General features: G+C 36.5%; 1 protein-coding gene across 1 annotated transcript in view; it reads right to left on the bottom strand.

Moving 5' to 3' along the window:
* The window catches only part of UGCG (UDP-glucose ceramide glucosyltransferase), a 30066-nt gene that overhangs the window by 2698 nt on the left and 7638 nt on the right, over window positions 1-19730 (bottom strand). The window contains exons 2-8 of the mRNA XM_039870740.1: window positions 10401-10542; window positions 5958-6060; window positions 5185-5286; window positions 3570-3682; window positions 2002-2180; window positions 938-1024; window positions 279-468 (exon numbers count right to left, since the gene is read on the bottom strand). Of these exons, the coding sequence (XP_039726674.1) occupies window positions 279-468; window positions 938-1024; window positions 2002-2180; window positions 3570-3682; window positions 5185-5286; window positions 5958-6060; window positions 10401-10542 (916 nt within the window). The remainder of the gene's footprint in view (window positions 1-278; window positions 469-937; window positions 1025-2001; window positions 2181-3569; window positions 3683-5184; window positions 5287-5957; window positions 6061-10400; window positions 10543-19730) is intronic.

The following is a 19730-nucleotide window of genomic DNA, read 5'->3' as shown; positions in this document are numbered from 1 at the left end:
TTTATGATGAGTAGATGAGAAGCATTAAAAAACTGCTATCCTAATATAGTCTGAGTTGTTGGAGTCTTAATAAAAGTGATTGTACAACCAACTGAAAGTTAAAAATCCAGTTACGTTTTATGTCCACATTCCACTGAAGAAAGGAATGTTTAAATCTGATGTTAACCTTCAATGGGAGGCTGAAGAATGGCTCAGACAGATTTTCTTCAACTTTTTCTAAATTAACAAGTTTTAGTTCCACCAAATGATTGCTAACCTCTTCATGCCTATCCACATACCTGGACACCCCTGAGTTGAATGTAGTCAAATATAAACCATGCCAGGCAATGACACATGAAAAATACCATAATATCCCATCTGAATACATGGTGGGCTGCCCATCCAATAATTAAACTGGCAACGAAGCATTCTGAAATGGGCTCACAAATTATTGTAGCAGGAAGCATGTTAATTCGTAATTTGGTCCACCTTAAAAAAAAAAAAAAGAATTTTCTTTAAATTATAGCCTGGTTATAAGACTAAACAATCAGCTCTTTACCCTGTGATATAAAGGCCCACCTCTTTAAAGAGTACTTAATGAATCTCTCTTCTATTTTTATTTAGTACATCGAGGGAAAAAGTCTACAAATTCATTTGTATGGTCTATACTCTGATGAGTAAAAATTATAAAATTCAAAGTGTAGAAAGTGAGAAAATAGAGATGAACATGAAAAAGAATCCAAAGTCTTAACATCTATTTTTTGAATGCTTTCAGTGTTCAATACATTTTGACATTAAATTTACTTTAATAAAGAAGCTAAACATTTTTTTCTGGAACGAAACCAAAATATGACTTTTATTAGATTTTTTTTTTTAAACCAAGTTAGACCATGTAAAAATTACTCCCCTTCCCTCTTCCTTGAACAAAGTATAAAAAGAAGAAAGATAGCTGATTCACCTGATCATTCTGGATTGAAACTGAGAAATTGAATATGAGCCAGAGTTTTGCATTGCAACTTGAGTGGACATCGCAAACCTCCAACCTCTGAAAATTAAGACAATTATAAAATGAGCTATGATGATGAACACGTGCATGCATGACTCGTCATGCATTTACTCATCACTGTAAAGAGGGATCAGGGCGAGCCTCGTCCTCGGGATTAGCACCCTGCTTAGGGCACATCATAATTATGGATGTTTTAGCAATTACGCAGGCCCTTGATAGTACCATCTAAGAGCTAGAAGGAACCACAATCCCTCAGTTCACAGTTTAAGAAACTTAAAAAACAGGAATTCTGAAAGTTCTATGTGGAATGGGCTCCGTATTTAATAGTTCAGTCTCTATCACTGCTAACCAAAAGGGGGTGGGAGGGCGATGTATGTGTACAGTCAACAAAAAGTAGCATGACACATCTCACGTGAAACGCTATGAAGCCATAAATCGCACTGAACTCCATAAGAGAATTTTTAAAAACCGACTTCAAGTTTTAAAATCACATCTAAGTTATCACAGTAAATTATCACAAAGGTGAATGATCCCCTTTAAAAGCAAAAACAGTATCATTTGGTGATAGAGAAATGTTAAGTCGGTCATGTGAACCATTAGACGGCTTCTTAGCAAAGTATTGAATAATCTGAGAAATTTCAAAATTTAAAATCATATTCTTTAAACTTTAACCTACTGGCTTGTGACTGCACTGATACTTCTAATTCTTCTAAAACACAGAAATTTACATCCATAATAATGAAAATTCACAATTACAGAGACGCTCCCTTTCAATCACTTCAAACCACATTACTCTGAAGAATGTAGAATAAGAACATTTACATGCTTCATTAGTCTAACATGTCTATAAATAAATAATGGAAATTTCTTTCAAAAAATATTAACCTCTTTTGTATTCATTAGCAAAAAAAGAAAAGAAAATAGCCCATAATACACGGGTTTAACAAATACAATAAACCAAGATAAGTTAGGTACAAAAAAAAATACTATAGCTTAATGTAATTTAGTTTTCTTACCGGTCAGCTATTGCTTTGGCCATAAAGTAATCTTCAGCGATGTATTGAGCAAAAGCTATAAGCCCTCCTGCTTGATCTAACACATCCTTTCTCATTAAACAAGACATTCCTGTCACACATTTGAAACCAGTTACATTGGCAGAGATATAGGACCTTGGATGAGAAGTTCCAAAGTAAACCTGCCAAAAACAAAAACAAAAATCCAAAAACCTATGTATACAGTTAGAATTTTATGTTAAAAGTATGGTGTTTATACACTCTTATTCCTAACAAATTTTCCTTAAGTATGACTGAATGAGTGTCTTATTATTCTTACGTAAACTATTTGAAAAAAAAATCGGTACAAAATAAGTTTATATATAATAGGCAGTAATTTCTTATTTGGTTGAATACTCTTATTACTTCTATTCTCAAATAAATATTATTTCCCCTAAAACAGCAAGATTCAAAGATTTATCCAAATAATACTTAATCTGGATATAAAATAAGGTAAAACTATCACTGTCATATAAAACACTAACAAATATTTAATGTCCTTCTTCTAGAATGTTCATGTAACTACACACACCCATCTACACATATTGGTGTATGTATGCGTATACATGCATATGTATGTATGCATGGGCATACACACATGCTTATATACACAAACACTGCTTACAGTTCTATCATCCTTTAGGACAATCATATTTCTTAATCCATTTCTTATAACCTTTCATAGCTAGCTTCTTCCTGTCCTCAAGTCACTGAGCTGAGCTTCTTTCCAATTTCTCATTTTATTTTTCAATGTATTTTTCATAAACAGGGCAGACACTAAAATTCTATCTCCCATTTTACTGTCCTTCCCCTCAATATGCTCTGAAGTCATGAGATATGCAGCTGTTAAATTAATGGTAGAAGAAGATGGTCATCGCCCTAATTATTACATATAAAATCGTATTTATTATTTACATCTTAGATATGTTGCCTTTTCTAATTAGCTTGAAATACAGAGGGCAATGATCTTTCTCAATGGCAGGAGTTACACACACAGCATGGAATATGAGAATCATCAGAACTAAGGATATGATTCTTGCCACCTACCCTATCGTCCAGACTGTAATGAAGCCCTCTGTGGTGCTGAATGGAACCAAACTTCTAAGGCCAGAAGCACACACTTAACTTTCTTAAGCAGTTGTTAAGTGAGGTTTTAGGAAGGAAGTGGGACTAGGGACCTGGTGAAGGCTCCCAAGGTTTCTGCATAGAATGGGATAATCCCTCTGGACTATTTCCATTCACTCTGTGGCATATTAAACCTAACCTAAGGGAATGGGTATTATCTGGGAGATGTTTATCATTAGCATATAAAGCCACACGAATATTTCGAAAACAAAAATGCAAAGTGGAGTATAAGAATACAAAGTTTTTTATTTTAATGTAACTACCTAGGGTTTCTTTTCAAAACAAAAATTCGGTTAGCGGACAATTGGTCCTGTCCAAAATGTCATCCCGACTCTCACAATAGTCTCAGGCTTTTGGAAGATTAGGAATCTGATAACAAGAATATTATTTATGACCATCACACTTACCTGTTCCAATGTGGCGGCAAAGCCCTGTCTGTCTGCTACATAAGGCAGCCCATGAACCAGGCCTACTTTCTCTGTCATTTGGTTAACCATGTCAGTGAGTGTGTCTGGAATTACTAGAATAAAATAGACAAAAAGGTGACAAGAGAAAGAGAGAAAAATTTCTTTTTAGTAAAGTACCCACTAATGTAAAGTGTGTTTTGTGAGTTGTTATTAAATGATTAAGAAAAGCATTTTTTTTTTTTTTTTACATTTGGACCTAATAAAATGAAGCTCAAACGCCCTTCTGAGTAGAATACAAAATTTCAAAAAAGCATAGTCTATGATAAGCTAATTTACTCTACACATAATTTTCAGGTCAGTATATACCTAATCTGTACCAGAGGCAGGATACCCTTGAAACGTTACTCTCCCCATTTTAGAACCTCCAAACCAGAATAATGGACAATGTGTCCTGGTAGGAAAGCTACAGGAGCCGAGGTCAAAGGACCTCAGTACTTATGCTGGCTCCTCTATTCTTCAACCGTAGGAAGTGAGCCTCCACTTTCTTGGAGGGTTTGAGATACCCTATCTTATAAAACTGGGAATGGGAATCAAATGATATACCTGACAGACATTCAGTGCACTGAGAACGTAATAAATATATGACAGTAAATAATTTAAGATAGCCACTGTGAAGAATGAACATAATCTCTGACAATGAATTGACAGATTTGTAAAGATCCTGATAGATTAGGAGTGCCACGCCTCTATTAATTTTCAAATTTGCATTTCAGGCTAATAAAAAAAATTTAAATCATTACCCCATCTTCAAACAACAAACATATTTTACATGACTTCATTGTTATTTCCTTCAAGTCTTTAAGAACTAAATTTACTGTATAAAAGTGTATTTGGACCTTAAATACACATATTTTAGGGCAGTGGTTCTCAACTGGCACTATTTAGAGATATTTCTGGTTGTCACAACTGAGAAAGGGATGCCACGGGCATCTAGTGGGTAGAGGCCAGGGATGCTGCTAAACATTCTGCAGATAGCCTCAATGACAAAGATATCCAGTAGTGTTGAGATTGAGAAACCTGGTATACTCAGAATATAACAGAATATTACAGAACGTTGAAATTATTTTAAGTATAAACATTTAAAAATACAAGTTATAATTTCAGTACATAAAAGATGTTTTTGTTAAAACCACCTAAGTAAAAAGCCATGAATGTGTTCTAGTAAAATATTCACCTATTAATTTCTGTCCCTTTGTGTGAGACAGCATATTATGCATGCCACCAACAGATTAAAGTAAAAGGTAAGTGTCACATGAACAAGGCAAAATTTACATCTACGAAAAAACTCATAGACTGTTTAAAGGATCAGGACTATACTTCTTAAATGTTTGGAATTTTCTCTTCAAATCGAAAATGTTTTTATACATGTTAACATTCCAGGTTAGCATAAAAAAAAGTCAAAATCTTATATAACTTGACATATAACCATGAAACAATAATGAAATGAATTTATTAGGCAAACAAAAATTTATTTTCAGAAAAATTTATTTTCAGATTGCTTTTGGGATTTTTTCATCAAATGAATAGTTTTATAAAATAAATAAGGAAACCTTACCTCTTATTCCACTATCACAAATCCAGATAAGGTCATACTTTGCAACTTCATATCCTGGCATTAGATTATTAATTTTAGGATTAATGCCAACTTTTTTGCCACCTAAAAATTTAAAGGTACAGCGGTGAAAAATTCATGCAACACTGAAAATATTTTTACTTCTTTCTACCATGTATCTAGACATGGTAGAGAGAAGTGAAAAGTATTTGCATATTTAATAATTTAAATGACATACTTTAAAATTATATTTTACATTCCTTGTTATTCATAACATATTTATAAAAAATTGCCCAGTCTCAAAAAACATTATATTACTTATCTTTGAAAATGTATTAGTTTGTTTTCTAATTCTTAAGTTCTTGTATTAATGGTAAATATGAATCACTATTTTAAAGTCTTTAGAATAAGCCTATAAGCTTTTAGATAAATATTTTTTGCAATAAAATAAAAGTAAATTCTATAACTCACTCATAATTACAGTCAATGAGATACAGAAAAGGCCACACACAGTGAAAATATGAGTAAATATAATTTGGGGTAATTTTTTTTGCATTATTTGTTAATTCCAAATATGAAAAAAACCTCTTTGTTTTTATAACTTAAGTTTTCTCCTAAGGATATAAACACCTTGCACTACTCCAATAAACATGCATAAAGCAAGCATGCCAATAACTTCAGTGGGTGGCTAACACTTTAATCTATAGTTTAATGCAAAGATTACTGAAGGCTAATACTGCTAAAGCAAAACGGTTATTGTAGAACTTGTTGCTTACCTATAAACAATCTAGCATCAACATTTGGATATTTTCCAAGAAGCTTCTTACATACATCAATGGCTGGATCATCATGATCTTGCACACAAAGGAGTACTTCATACTAGTCAAAAAACATATTTTATGTAAATTAACCCCTTTTACAAAAAGCAGCACTTATTAATATTTACTGATTTATCAAAAAGCATTAAGAAAAACAAGCAACTGTACAAAATTTAAAAGTTGAGAGTATTCCTAATGGATGCAAACACTTATGATATTTAGTGTTGCCTTTAACCTAGAGCAGCTTCTCCAGAACAGGCACCTGTTTGTAAGCAGGAGAGATGATGAAGAGATGGGCAAGCACCCACAGCTGAAGTCTTGCCATCCCCAGAGAGGCAGGACCTAGTAGTTAAATTGGATCTCAAGCTTCTCTCCATGCCCTACACTGCTGAAGATTTACTAAATGCACACAGGGTACCTAGCAGTGTAAGAGCAACATAGAAAGCAACCAAAATAATCACACCCTCCATTCTCTAGCACTTTGTTTCTGAATGTAATATTATTTCATAAAGGTGCTATAAATTACATACTACATCCCGTTATGATAAATTTAAAGGGCTTTCCCAAACTCTTCACCCGAAAAGGATAAAGCAATATTAGACTTCTGTTGTATAATAACTTTTGAAATAAAATAGAATTTGATTCAAAATGTATCACTCTGAAAAACATGCTTAGCCTTTTAACTATGAAAATACTCAGGATTTTATTTTGCCCAGTGCTGTTTACTCTTTGATAGTAAATTAAGGAAGTCATTTCTTAGCACTTAACTGGCTGTGTCAAAGCAACTCTGGGACATTTATTTTAAAAAGAGAATACCGGGCCCTAGTCTTAGCCTTTTGAATCAGAATCTTTAGGGTGATTTTGACATTTAACCAGACTTATAAAACCAGATTTACAAAACCAGATCTAAGTTACCATTTAGTAAACTACTAAATTTTTAAAAAGTGTTTCCTTTCACATACAAAGGCTACTCTAGTATTTTGTGAGATACGCATTCTAAATAGTTCTTTTTTTCAAAAGCGGTAATAAATTCATGCTGACTCAATGACAAATTTCCTGCTAATCTTCTTTCTAAAACAGGTTGAACATTTTTAAGCAAAGGAGGGAAGTTAACATGGACATGCAAAAATAACAAAGTTACATGTTCTAAAACATAAAAAGAGCTAAGGACACACTTTTTAAGTGTTTAACACAGGGACTAATTCAGGTAAAGGGAAGGCTATTTTATTTACTTCCACGGGTAAGTATACACAAGTAAAAAGTGGAAATAAAATGTTAACAGTGCCCTTGAGCAAAATAATTAATTCCTGTTTCTCTAATATATAGTATATCTCAGCAAAAACTGGCAATATAGAAATTAGTGACTGAGCACAAAAGAGCCAGGACTAAGGTCCATGAAGAAGGTAATAAAGTTAAAACTGTTTTTTACAAGTGAAGAAAATGTTTTCTCAATAATTAAATAGTAGAGAAAACAACGTATACCTTCCTCCTTCTTTCTACCTATTACATATTCTATCCATTATCTACTTTTAACAATGACTGACCAAAGTGCCACTCAAGAGGTACTGAAACCAACTTTACAGCTACCTCGTTTACAGAGATCAGGTAAAAACCTGAGAATAGGAAGGGCACCACACTTGCCAGACTCCTGAAATTTCCCAAAGGGTTGACTCTAAGTCCCATAAAGTATCAGCCAACCTCCCAGTTTACCTGATTCAAAACGGTAGTAGTAACAGTTAGCTTCCCTACTATAATGAGCTGCTCAGCCAGGCTTGCTCTAAAGTGCTCTTTGTTTTGCCAAACATAACAGTTTCTTTAATGTTTTTATAATTTATGCTATGTCAGGTATGACTGAATATAGTGAAAAAAATGTTTATTAGCAATACAATCTCATAAAATATAATTATAAAGCTAATCTTAACCTTTTTCCCCAGCAGGAGAAAACTTTGTAAAATAGAATACTAGAAATTTACTCAATAGGAAGGAAAAAAAGCTCTACTAGGTTATACTAAAAAAATTTTTGAGAAGTATATGGTGTTAATATTAGGGACGTTGTAGTTTACTTTTATAATTAGAAAATAAAATTGTGAGCTAGAAAAACTAAAAATAATCTCTTGCATATACTGCTCCTTGTTTTATAAAAAGTATCAAAATTGCTTTCTCAACCAATTTAAATGCCTTGATGACATAATTTAAATGGAAAAAGAACTAAGTGATAACTAGAGCTCTTGAGATAATCCCAAATTGTAAACCTTCATTTAGAAGAAGAAATCAATGACTGATTCTATCTTAACCGTTCATAATTAATGGCTACGTATGTTCCTGGAGTAATTTTTTAAAACTTTCTACAAATAAAACCCACACTAACTTCCGCAACCCTTTAAATTCCATGGCTATCATAAGAGCTGCAACATAAAAATTCCATAACTAGGTTTTAAGAGCAGTCGAGTGGGAAAAGGGGAAAGGGTAGAATGATGGGTAAAAAACTGAAAAGTGAGATTATGTTTCACAAGAATAAATGCATATGATTCTAACCTATGCTCTGAGATTCACTCATAATAAGTGAAAATATTCTTGCATTCATAAAAGTTAATTCTCCTTTGCATCTATTTATATAATGGGGCTAACTGAAATGGGGCTAATTATATGTATACAATGGGGCTTGAAAATTTTCCATTTTTCTCACTGCAAAGCCTTTTTTTACAATTAATTTTATTTATATGATTCTTCCTCAATTATAAAAGGCCACCCTTTGCATTTTTATTTTGAAAAAAATCAAGTACAACTCAGCCATAAAATAAGATGAAATATTGCCATTTGTGACAACACTAGCGTGCTAAATAAAATAAGTCAGATAGAAAAGGATAAGATTCATGATTTCGCTCATTTGTGGGATATAAAACAAAAAGCAACAGACAAACAAACTCACAGACACAGACAACAGTATGGTGGTTACCAGAAGGGAAGGGGATTGGGGGAGGATGAAGAAGGTAAAGGGGGTCAGAAATATGGTGATGGAAGGAGACTAGATTTTGGGTGATGAGCACACAGTGGAATATATAGATGATGTATTATAGAATTATACACCTGAAACTTATGTAACATTATTAACAAATGTTACCCCAATATATTTAATTTAAAAATTAAAATTAAAAATTTTAAATCAGGTACATATCTTATTCTTTTAAATTACATATTTAATTTATCAGCTAGATTAATACATGCATGTAATTCGGCTCTCTAAAATTATTCATTATATATATCAACACACACAAACTGGAATATAACTTTTTGCTCCATATTAGCTTCAAACACCTAGACTCCAAAACTCTGAAAGTGATAATATAACAACAACATTAAAAAATAACTGAATGATATTCATGTCTACATACTTAATAAGACCTGGATTAAGGCTATCACATCTGTCTTCGCTATTCCTTTCACTGGTGCTACTGAGAAAAATAAAGGCTAAAAGAAAAAAGACCATGAAAACTGTTCATCATGAGACGTGTGGTGTGTATATCTCACCTTCCTTCTAACTACTTGGGCAACACTGTCCTAAAGAAATCAGAGAAAGAGTCTCCAAGTGGCAAAAACTATTAAAAAACTGAGGCAATAAGGGTAAAAACTGAGACAAGTGAATAGAGACAACGGAAGAAAAACTAAGCAGGACTGAAAATCAAGCAGGTAGAAATTTAAAGACACAACCTTCTTAGAAGTATCTACCTCCACCAGAACGCCCTTTCAAAAGCACTGTCTCAAACAGGTAATTTAAAAAGCAACAGTAAACTACTAACATCAAGAACTATTAAGTTCTCCTAAGAAACTAAAGGGAAGAGATAAAAAGAATACTCTCAACTCAGGAAACTAGAAGTTCTCCAATGAAGAAAGTACACTGAGTTTATAGATCTACAAATTATGTAAATAAATGAGGTGAGCAATACAATTATGTAGTAAAACCCAGAAAAACAAAGAAATTAAAAATTACGTCGGACAAAGCCCTACCTTACCACTAACATTCCTGGCGCAAAGCCGGGTTCTCAGGGGCATTCCACTGAGTTCTAGCTGTCCTGCACCCCAGTTCGGGACACTGAGCTCTGCTTTTTCACTCTCACCGACTCCTCTTCTACTGTTCACATGCGACTCTTGTGGAATAAGATTTTTATATTCAAACCACCAGGCACTTAATACTGTCTGAGTTCCAGGAGGTTTATTCAGGGACTTCTAATTCAGACGGACACAGAAGCGGTTAGAAAAGGAATTTACACCCCTTCTTCAACTCCATTTCTGTGACTACTGCTACTACAACATACATTTTATGAGGCTGACATAATGAGGGGGAAAACACAAAAACAAAAACATAGTCTAGCCCATTTCTGAGGAGGACAACACGGTACTCACTTTGGGATAATCCAACTCAAAGAATGTTTCCAAGTTGTTGATGAGGTTAGGGTCCACCCCTTTCAGTGGTTTCAGAAGAGACACACCTGGGAGCTTGCTATATGGCTGTTTGTCCGTTGCCTTCTTGTTGAGGTGTAATCGGCTAAAAAGCAAAAGATATATACGTTATTTCTGGAGAATATATTAGTGCCAAATCTATGTATAGTATGTACAGAGTTGTCAATAAATTGCTAAGGTGGAAGTTAAAATATTTCTTAATTGATATCTTTCTAAAGGGGATCTGAAAACGAAGAAAAGCAGAACCTAGTAAGGTTCAAGTTTAGGAAAACCGGAATTAAGCAGAAGGAATAGTCCAGTGAAGGCCAGACTAAAGACTATTGTCTACTGCTGTACTCTCGGTGCCTAGAACTATGCTGGGCATAGAGCAAGACGTTCAATAAATACCTGGTGAAAAAATGAAAGACAGCATTAGAGCCCACACATTAACTATCCTTCCTCCCAAACTGCCATCAAACTGGCCAAAGAACTATAAAAACGGTGGGGGAAGCGGGGGGAAATCCCTATCTGCACTAGAAAAATACGGAAGAATAACCAGAAAAATTTGAGAAATTTCCTTTACAAACGGCCCAGATAACACATAACTGAAAGAAGTACGAAGCCTCGTGCATGGCAAGCAAGAAAATGGGATAACTAGTAAACTCCCACTATTCACAAGTTCCAAATGGCAGGGGTGGAACAGGGGGAAGTTGAACGTGAGAAAAAAGAAATCTCAACGATGAGAAAATTGTCTATGAATGACACTGGAAAATATACCAGTGCCAGCAACTCACAGATAAGTTTGCCAAGGTTCTCAGTGCTGGTCCACGCCAAGAGTGCTGCACGCACAGGGCTTAAGAGGGAAGTCATGCCAGTGAGGGAAGAGACAATGTAACCCAGTTAATGTCAGGCTGCTGACACCATAAAGAGATGAGATGCCTTCAGCAGAGTAGTGAAGTTTCTAAAGGAAATCACCAAAGGCTTCCTTCCCCCTTCTCGTAAGCATCTCCAAGCACTCAAAAAGAGGCCAGAACAAACATGGGACATCTGCAAGATATCTTAAGACACAAGTTCTTTCACATTTCAACACATCTGAACTCAATGGCATCTTACCATTGCTGGCAGCCAGATGACAGTCCTGACTTAGCAGCATGAAAACCAACCAATGAGACCTTCTAGAAGATGAAGAAAACACCAGCATCAATACACTATTAATCTATGAATGACTTCTGAAGTACACCAGTACTATCACCCAGAGCAGTCAGCCACAGGCTCACTCCTAGCTAATTAAGGCAGAGCAGTAAACAATGTTTCAGGTAAGGCTGTACAAACATCTTTATAGAAAGAAAACAGGTTACCCACAATAGAAAACAATTTTAAACCAACAAGAAATTTAAAAGACAGTGTATCAATTTCCAATCAACATGCCAAAAGCCAGAAAACAACGGAGCACCATCTACAGCAGTGCTGCTCAGTGTGGTCCAGTCCACGAGCTGCTTTATACTTGTCAGTGATGAGAAGAAACCGAGAGAAAATGCTGCGAAGTTTTAATAGCCATTTAATATTGCCACGATATCTGGGCGCATGACCAGTAATTTATTTTTATTGTAGTTTACCACAGTATTAGTCCATGATGGATTGGAAAATTTTAAAGGACTGATCCTTTGTCATAGATAGGTTGGAATACACTGATCTACAGAGTTTATCTAGAAGGCTGGACAGAGATTAAACCACGATCTAAAATTCATATAACCACAAAAATGACCACTATTCCATTTCTAACAAAAGAGCAGACTAGATGTCTAGAGAAACCCACCGAGTACAGTACTTCAAGATTATATACTTGATTGAACAGGTAATATAACCACATGATTCACATCATAAAATATATTAAGATGTTCATTAATATATTGTCTCCCTGTCCCCCATTCCGCCTCATTCCTATCACCACCTCCCCAGCATGATTAGAGTCTTATCTACTCTTCTAGAGATTTTTTAAAATGCATGTATACAAACCAAAACATATACATACATGTATAGAAATCCTTACATAATGTTTATAAGTTTATCCCCTCCTTTTTAATATAAGTGCACTAAAAGCATGTTTTTAAATACACAATTGAACTGTTAGGAAAATAAACGAAAGCCTCCCAGGACAGAAATGAGGAGAAATCTCTGAGTGAGTGAGTGCTGGAGACACTGCTTGCCCTGGGGCCATCTGTCGGCCCTGATGACCTAGAGATGGTGACAAACCTGACACAAGAGTCATAGAAAATCTGTTCATAGAACCTTTTATAAATATGGAATCGCTGAAGGGCAAAGTAGGAAATCCTGGCCCACAGAGGGAAGATGGGGATGCTGCCTATCTTGGATTCATCGCGAGTAAAGGAAATAAAAGGAAAAATTCTCTCTGGAGAACACCTAATCACATGCGTTTGGAACCCAGAAAGCAAACTACCTGTGTTGGTTGAACAAATCCCAAGAGGTGGAATGACAGAGACCATCATATGTGACCACAAATATATGAAAAGAAAAACACAATGTCTAGAAATGAAAATTATGATCACTGATATTAGGAACTCAACAGACAGGTAAAACAGAAGGTTGTGTATACACAGTTTTTAAGAGAGAACTAGAGAAGTGGAACCAGATTTGAAGAAATTATCCAGAATGCAGCACAAAGAGGAGGAGAGGCAAAGACACTGAAATCATGAAAGAGTCTGAGACATGGAGGACAGAATAAAAGGCCTAAAATCCCAGAAATTTTTATTTCTTGGTCTTGTTGCGTGATCACTACGTGCTATTAAACTCTATCGAAACACGCACGTGAGGCGATGACCAATCTCAGAGAAACCTGGCTCACAGACACACTGCATTTGGCAAGGCTTTAGATTAAAAACAAGGATAATTTAAACAGTGCTAAATAGTCAGGTGCTGATCATATTTCTCCCTTCTTCCACCTCTTTATTAAGACGTTTTACTTTAAATGCTAATACGGCGATGCCTCCCTATGCTTTGAAGAGCTTTTCACATCAAGAATGCAGTACTTTATCAAAGACTCTGTGACTCGCCAACAACAATGACGCCCTCTCCAGGTTTATGGTGAAGAGAACTGATCACAGAACCCCTTACTGGTAGCTCAAAAGTGGCCTCAGTGGTAGAATCCTCCAAGTGGCCTGGTTTTATGAGTGGCTCTGACAGGGTCCTAACACAGTGGTTTCAAGCCATGGTTTCTGCATTACCTAGATGGCGTGAACTTGAGCTGACTGCACCCACATGTTGCACAGGATTCCTGGTGGGTGCCCATTTCTACCCGTAGCCTAGACCATGTGTTTTGCTTTCTTCCAGGATCCTGGGTATAGAAGTTTCTCAGTTTCAGGTTCTATACTGGGAATCCAGTTCAAACTTCCTATCAAGCGTTTGGCTTATGGCCCTGACCTTTTGGGGGAAAGGGGACTGGGAGAGCACCTTTAATACCGGATGCATTACATACACATAGTAAAGTTACATATAAGTATAGAGCTCAACGAATTTTCTCAAAAATGAAACATCCATGTAACCAGTACCCAGATGAAGAAACAAGAATGTCACCAGAACCCAAGGACTCCTTCATGTCCCCTTCTTCCATCTACTCCCCTCAAGGGTAACCACCACCCTGACTTCTAACACCACAGGCTAATTTTGCCAGCTTTAAAATTGTATCTAAATGGAATCCTATAGGACGTACTCCTTCGGGCCCGGTTTCTTTTACTTCACATCATGTTTGTGAGATTCACCTTGGTGGTTACACTGAGTTATAGTTCACTTCCTCTCATTACAGCAGAGTATTCCTTGTATTAACAGACCACACTTTATCTACTTTCTGTTGATAGACATTTGGGTTGTTTCCAGGGTTTGGCCACTACAAAGAGCGTGCAGTCTTGTCTCTGTCCTTATGTAAGTATCAAAAAAAAAAACCCTGGTGTCCCCCCTCCCATCCCACAGGACTGCAACTTTTGGACAAGATGAAGAGACAGAGACTGGATTTACTCTCACATCTGAAATGATTTAAAAAAATCATACACACATATATGCCTTACTGTTGAATTGTATGCCCAAAACTTATGCCTTACTGTTGAATTGTATGCCCGAAAGTTACTGGATTTCATTAACCAATATCACCAGAATAAAAAAAAAAATCATACAAAATATAGGAAACGATGTTTTTTAAGATATTGGACATCAGGTAAAGAGGTACACTGATTCCTGGGACTCGGAAAAGAAATAAGTTGAGCCCTTCAACTGCCCCAGGTTACTGCTTTGAGACAACTTCCAGGCCATGGCATAGGGAAGAGAAACCCAGGCAGAACCCAGGAGGATCTCTCCTGAATTGAAGAGACGGAGTTGAGAGTCCAGAAATATAAAAATATCCAGCACCCAGCAAAAGTAAATGGAGAATGTCTGGCACCTAATAAAAATTTACCAGGCAGGCAAAGAACCAGGACAATATAACCAATGATGTGTGTGTATGCGGGGGAGGGGGTGTCGATAATTAGAAAACCACCAAGAACTGTCACCGGGATTGACAGTAGATAAGCCTAACTTTGCACTCCCTCTTCATTTCTGGGACCTGGAGATCTTCCTTTCTTATTTTTAGTGCCCCCCACCCCCCATGTGTGTGTGTGTCTATCTGTGTGTGTGTGTAACCATTAGAGCATTTCTATGTGTTTAGACTAGGAGAAGTGATTCTCACATGTGCACAGGCCACCTCTGGTTCAGCAGCAACTTCTGTACAAGTCTCTGTAAATGCACTGTGATACAGACTATAATAAAACTATGTTTAGACCACTTTGTGAGTGAAGAAATTGAAGACTCTAACTTCTCCTGAGAGGTGGTCCTTTAAGAATTTCATACTCCAAGTCTGGTCCACTGACCAGGAGCATTAACATCAGCTGAAAGCTTGCTAGAAATTCAGAATCTGTGTTTTTAACAAGATCTCCAGGTGATTCATAGGCACGTTCGAGCTTGAGAAGCACTGCTTTAAGACTCTCCTGGGCTATAAACCCTTCCTCGACTTCACTGACAAGGCTGAAAAGGCTGTAGTTCATCCCATAGGCAAGAGATAACCATGAAATACCATAAGGAAGGAACAATGATCATTTCTGTATTTACAGAAGTTAAGAAAATAAAGTAGAAGCAAGGGAGATGGAAGGCGAAGGAAAATATTATAAAAGCCCAAAAGAAAAAGACAGGTGCACAAATAAAGAGCAGAAAGTAGCGAAGGAAATGAAGAGAGAAAGTAAGAATTCAGAATTCATGGGGCTTGGCCGGTGAGCAATGAGGAAGGTGGAGAATGAGAAGTGCACATGGATGACTCCCAGGCTCGGGTGTAGGAAACCAGTGGTGTCATACATAAAATCTGGGCCCAAGAGATGGGAGAGAGCGATGAGCACTGTTTCGAACACACTAATTTTAAAGTTACTCTTAAGACTACAAGTGGACACTACTGTTTTTCAACATTTAGTACATGTAACGTCCTATGAATGTGTATTTTTATAAACATCTCAAAATGATTCTGGTGCAGTGAATCACACTTGAAGACACACTACAGTAGACTATAATTTCCCAGGGCCCAGCAAAACAATGGTACATAATATGTTCCTAATTTTTTAAAAAATGCTGAGTAAATGAAGAGTAAATAAATAGTTAGATATAAAGAGCTTAGAAGGTATGGTTAGTCTAGAGATAAATATACGGGAGCCATCCACAGTTTGATAAATACATAATCTCTCCCATGTAGAACATGCCATCAGCAGGTGGCCACAAATCAATATAACTAATATCACAGAACCAGTAATGCATGAAGGGACACTAAGAGTGAGTGAGTGACAGAGAAGTAGAAAGACAGCCAGGAAGAAAGTAAAGTCACAGAAGGGTTTATTTGGCTAGGCTGTTTTCTTTTTGAAAGGGTTCAAGAAAGAACAACATTGAACGTTGTGAAGAGGTCAACACAAGAACTGAGATGTCCACTAGTCTGAAATATCCACTGGTCTGTGTCCTTGGTGACCTCAGAGCACTCTGGGTAGGGGTATATAGATTTAAAAAAAAAGGTTAAAAGGTACATGAATGGGAGGTGAGATGTGATAACAGTGAATAAACAAACACTAGCTTTTCCTGAAACCTGACGGTGAGTAAAAGGGCCGAAGACTGACTAGATGGAGAAGGGCTTTTCAGTTTAATTTTTAATTATTTTTTACTTTTAATACTTGAGTATACATGGTAAGGAGAAAAAACTTGTGAAAGGGTAAAGAAAAAGAAAATAAAAAGTAATTAATGACATGTTAGGATCCACCGTGTAAAGTAGGAATTACAGTAATCTGACAATCATGAGGGTAGAATGGTGAGGGTCTGCCAGTAATGGGTGACAGAGCTAAATATAGAAACAAAGTACTGCCAGATAGCACTGTGGGCTTAGCTGAGATCTGAGACCATGAATGTGTAGCAGTACTAATCCACATGGCTGTGTGATGAACCTCTACAGAACTTTGAAAGTTGAGAAGCTATAAATTATGATGGGTTCAGGATAACAGGGCAGACTGATATGAGGGAAGGCCAGGGGCAAGATAATGAAGTGATGAACTGTGAGTTCTGGGTTAGATGGAGAAATGGAGCCAAGAGGTAGAAAGTAGAGGTCACAACTGTGGATAAATACCACAGGGAAGTTGTTCTCAACTTTGACTGCACATGAAAATCACTTGAGTTTAAAAAAAAAAAAAATCCTGATGCCCAGACCACTTAAATCGAAATCTCCAGGGCTGAGACCCAGGCAGCCGTCTTTTTAAAAAAAAATCCCTCTCAGTGATTCCAAAGTACAGTCAAAGTTGCAAATATTGGGCCTAAGAAGACTAGATTACTGTAAGAAGAGGACTGAGGTGGAAACTTTTAGAAAGATCAGCAGTTATGGATGGGATGGCTTGAAAACCAGAAGCCTGTGAAGGAGCTATATCTATACAAGTGGCATGAGGATGCGGAAGAGAACAAGCAAGGCTCTCTCCACAGAAATCTAAATGTTGCCAATGATCAGTAACTTAAGATTCACAGCAACTGGAGAAATTCCCATACAGATACCCTATTCCAATGGATTACTTCTGGGATTATTTTGAGGTTATCGTTGGCAGTATATATAGCATGCTGGTTTAAGAGCCTGGGCCGGAGGTAGACTGTCTGGATTTCTATATCAGCTTCACAGCTGTGTTATCCTTAGCCAAGTTACTTCTTTATCTAAAGTTTTTCTTTTTTTTTTTTAAGTGTGAATAATAGTACCTACATTATGAAGTAGTTGTGAGAAATAGATGACATTCAGCCACAAAATAAACATTCGATAATAGCTATTATTGGCAATTTTAAAAACTCAGCTAATTTTAAGGACTTTTCCCACCAAATATAACTTCTCTGAATTACCATAGTTCTGATAAGAGATTTAAAGATGTTGAACACTGACGACACCCATACGCCAAAATAGAAGAACTAGAAATCCATACATTTAAAGATTCATACATATTTCAATATTAGGTCATCATGTTGGTTTTTCACAAAAAAGAACCAACTCTCATGTATTAAGAAAAATCTAAAGAGGGAAAGGAGAATCATCAAAAGCCCTAAATCACAGTAAAAATGGTCAAAACATGATATAAAACACATTTAATACAAAGTTTAAATTATATCCAATATTTAGGATAAAATTATTTTCAAAGTTAAAATCACACCCAATATTTAGGAACCAATTTTACGGACATCATCCAAAATGTAAAAACAATGCAAGTATGACCATGAGGAACATTAAATACCACAAATTATCATCTGCCGAAAATGACCTGTTACTGTTTTTTAGTTGAGCTCCCCTTTTAAACTATGAGATGAGTTCTCAGTTGGGCAAAGCCACCACATAATCCTGGCTTCTCTTAATTCCTCTATCTTCAGAGCCTGATTCAAAATGTTAGATTCTGTAGCCACTTGGCCCAGCTGGAGTGAAAGGTTGCCACCTTCAGCTGAGAGACAAAGGTAAAATAATTTCCACAGGTCAATGTACAAAGTAATAGATGCAATGTACAAAGTAACTACTGGTTACTATGTAATCCAAACAATACTACATTCTGGAATGAAGGTGTTTTGAGGAACTCTAGGAAAGACTTTATTCTGTTTTGTTGACCATTGAATCACCACACCCAGCACAGTCCCCAGAGCAAATATGATAAGGTGGCCTTCCCAGGCCACTCTTGCCAGAGGGAAGGCCCTGCCCCACAACTCCAACACTTGGAGCTCTCCATCAATGGCAGCACGTCTCAGGCATCAGGACCAGCAGAGCCATAATTTGGAATTTTAATATTGTTAGTTCTCTTGGAATAGAATCTGCCCACCTAACATGTACATCCATTTGATCTTCAGAAATTTGATTTTGTTACATTTTCAGGAACACTCTGAGTATAAAAGGAACGGACCTCCTATATGGCTAGTCGATGGTTTTGATTTGTTTCATTTTTAAAGAATAAAATGATCCCAAAATGTAAGTGAGCAATTTCAGGAAGATAGAAAACACAGTCAAATTTCAATGTGTCCTTTTCCTGGGGAATTATTTCTAAATTAAACTTTAAATTAGGAGCTAGAGTCACTCTGTGGGAAAACACAAATCCCATCCATATAATTAAGGCATGTCACCCCCATGCACAGGGAGGGGGAGGTGATCACAGCAAGCTGCTGCAGGGCCGTCCCTGCCAGCAGCAGGGTTGGGGAACAGGACTGCATCCGGGGTGCCTTCTCAGAGCAGCAAGTCCAAAAGGTCACAAGGGATGAATCACAGGCAAAAGAGAGAGGCCTTGAGGGTCCCGTCTTCTGTTGTGACCTTGAGGAACATCTATTTGGGGAACATTTCAAAGACCTCCAAGTGATGGTAAGAAATATCCAGGGCTTCTGCTGGGCTTCAGAGCTGCTTCGGCTTGATGAATCCTAATTGTCTCTCTGCATAAGGGTTTTCAACTTTTGAACTGATGGGGTGGTCTTATTTTTCCTAGCTGATTTTTTATTGTCTAACATCTCAATCTCTAAAATTCTTAGTCTTCTTCATCATTTCAGCTTATTGCTTTATCCTTCTCTGTTCCGCCCCAAACTCACTCACTCAGTTTAATGGCTTGTACCATTTTAAAATGTATTCTAATTGAGTTTTGAGCAGGAGGGAAGCCTGGTATGAAGGGAAACTTCTTAGAGAGAGGACGGGCTGTGCTCTTCCCATTTAGTAGAGGAGCAGCAACCTAATACCAT

The sequence above is a fragment of the Pteropus medius genome, unplaced genomic scaffold (assembly GCF_902729225.1).
Source record: "Pteropus medius unplaced genomic scaffold, Ma_sr-lr_union100, whole genome shotgun sequence".
Lineage (NCBI taxonomy): Eukaryota > Metazoa > Chordata > Mammalia > Chiroptera > Pteropodidae > Pteropus > Pteropus medius.
This window is presented reverse-complemented; position numbering and strand designations above follow the sequence as displayed.